Raw genomic sequence first — 2,087 nt, 5'->3', positions numbered from 1 at the left:
AGGTTTCCGCCGCAGTGACCGAGATGAGTACCTGAAAGAGGTAAAAAACCCCACCCACTGCTTCTTCAGCCCAGCTAGGGGAGGGGCTGTGGCCCAGTGGCTGGCTTGCAGAAGGCCCCATGTTCAGTCCCTGGCATCTCCGCTTAAGAAAGGACCAGGCAGGAGGTGATGGGGAAAGACCTCAGCCTCTGAGACGCTGGCGAGCTGCTCCCCATCTGGCTAGGCCAGCTGGTCCTGGGTAGAGCAAGGGCCTCATTCAGTGCAACACAGGCAGCTTCCTGCACCTGCATATCTGGGAGGGAAGTAACGGGGGGTGGGGGATGTCTTGCTCCTTGTGCGGGAGGCAAGACTCACTGGGTGGAGGGGCTTGTTGGAAGGGGAGGAAAGAGGCTGTGAGTGCGATTCCTGCCATGCCAACGCTTAATGCTTTTCTCCCTGCTGTTCCGCAGCTCTACGAAACGGCCAACAAGTACCACTTCCTCCACAGCCTGGCGCTCCTGGCCGTCCCACACTGCCGGTACCCCATGGTGGTGAGTAGGCAAGGCCCAAGTGGAAGGGGAGGGACCTCAGAGGTGTTTAGCATGGGAGAGGCTACCCACGGAGGTCCCCATTAGAACGTATGAGAAGCCAACCTGGATCAGACTGGTGGACCATCTAGCCCTGCCTCCTGTGTTCAGGGGCCGGCCAGTCAGAGGCCCCCTGTCAAACGCTCTCCCCTGCTGGCTGCTCCTGGCTTGTGTCAGTTTGGGGGCTATGAAATAATGGGCTTGCAAGCAGTGTTCCCTCTAGGCTGAGTGAGTGTGAGCCAGCTCACAGTTTTTTAGCCTCTGGCTCACACATTTTTGTCTCAGCTCAGGAAGGGATGGCTCTGCAGCAGCCCAATCGCTCGCTTACAACTTTAAGGCCAGCAGCTCACAAAGCAGAATTTCTGCTCACAAGACTCCACGGCTTAGAGGGAGCCTTGGCTGCAAACCCTGTTCCCTTGGGTTGCGGGAGGGCAGGAAAACTCCACGGCTGTCCCAAGTCTCTGCTCAGTGCCGCCACCCCTTTTCCTTACTCCTATGGGTTCCGGAAATCGAACTGGGTGGTAACTGCCGCCATCAGTTCGCTTACAACTTTAAGGCCAGCGGCTCACAAAGTAGAATTTCTGCTCACAAGACTCCACGGCTTAGAGGGAGCCTTGGCTGCAAGCCCTGTTCCCTTGGGTTGCGAGAGGGCAGGAAAACTCCATGGCTGTCCCAAGTCTCTGCTCAGTGCTGCCACCCCTTTTCCTTACTCCTGTGGGTTCCGGAAATCGAACTGGGTAGTAACTACCGCCATCAGCAAATCTGAGAGTACCTATAGCTGGACAGACATGTGCATCCATCGCTCGGGACCCGTGCTGCCATTCAGAGGTGTTCCACCTAGTTGTTGGATATCCTGCATCATTCCTCCAAAATAACACAGGAACCGTCTATTGAAATTTCACAATTTCAAGCTAATCGTGCTTAAGGGGTGGTGGGCTTACTCACGGCCCTTCCACTTAAGAGCTCTTTAGCTGGCAGTGTTTTTGCAGAGACTTTGAGCATTCAAAACACAAAAAAGTTTAGTGAAGAAAGAGCACTTGTAGTCTGTGAAGACGCAGTTTGGTGTAGTGGTTAAGAGTGGTGGACTCTAATCTGGAGAACTGGGTTTGACTCCTCCACATGCAGCCAGCTGCATGACCTTGGGTCAGTCAAAGTTCTCTCAAGAGCTGTTCTCAGTCAGGGCTCTCTCTGCCCCACCTGCCTCACAGGGTGTCTGTTGCGGGGAGAGGAAGGGAAGGAACTTGTAAGCTGCTCTGAGACTCCCAAGTGAAGGGCCAGGTATAAACCCCACTCTTCTGCTGCTGCTCAAACGCTGGACTGAGCAAGGGTACAAAGAAAAGGTGAAAATGTGCATTAAGGAATTTTACATGACTCATAATTATGAGCCTATGTTGGTTTGCCGGATTTTAGCAATGTTGTGTTCCTGCATGACTCCCCCTGCTGTGGAGCTGTTCTTTTTGACCTCTGTTCCCTCAGTAACATTATCTTAGCCAAGGGCTGGTGCCGCAGCGTCTGTCTTTC

The 2,087-nt window shown here is 53.9% G+C and overlaps 1 protein-coding gene across 1 annotated transcript in view; it reads left to right on the top strand.

Moving 5' to 3' along the window:
- Positions 1-2,087, top strand: part of TMEM256 (transmembrane protein 256) — a 6,458-nt gene that overhangs the window by 1,117 nt on the left and 3,254 nt on the right. Inside the window, exons 2-3 of the mRNA XM_015420341.1 lie at positions 3-40; positions 450-530. Coding sequence (XP_015275827.1) covers positions 3-40; positions 450-530 — 119 coding nt within the window. The remainder of the gene's footprint in view (positions 1-2; positions 41-449; positions 531-2,087) is intronic.

Source organism: Gekko japonicus, unplaced genomic scaffold, assembly GCF_001447785.1.
Source record: "Gekko japonicus isolate JY-2015 unplaced genomic scaffold, Gekko_japonicus_V1.1 scaffold336, whole genome shotgun sequence".
Lineage (NCBI taxonomy): Eukaryota > Metazoa > Chordata > Lepidosauria > Squamata > Gekkonidae > Gekko > Gekko japonicus.
The sequence above is the reverse complement of the archived record's forward strand: the minus strand, read 5'-3'. Positions and strand labels throughout refer to the sequence as shown.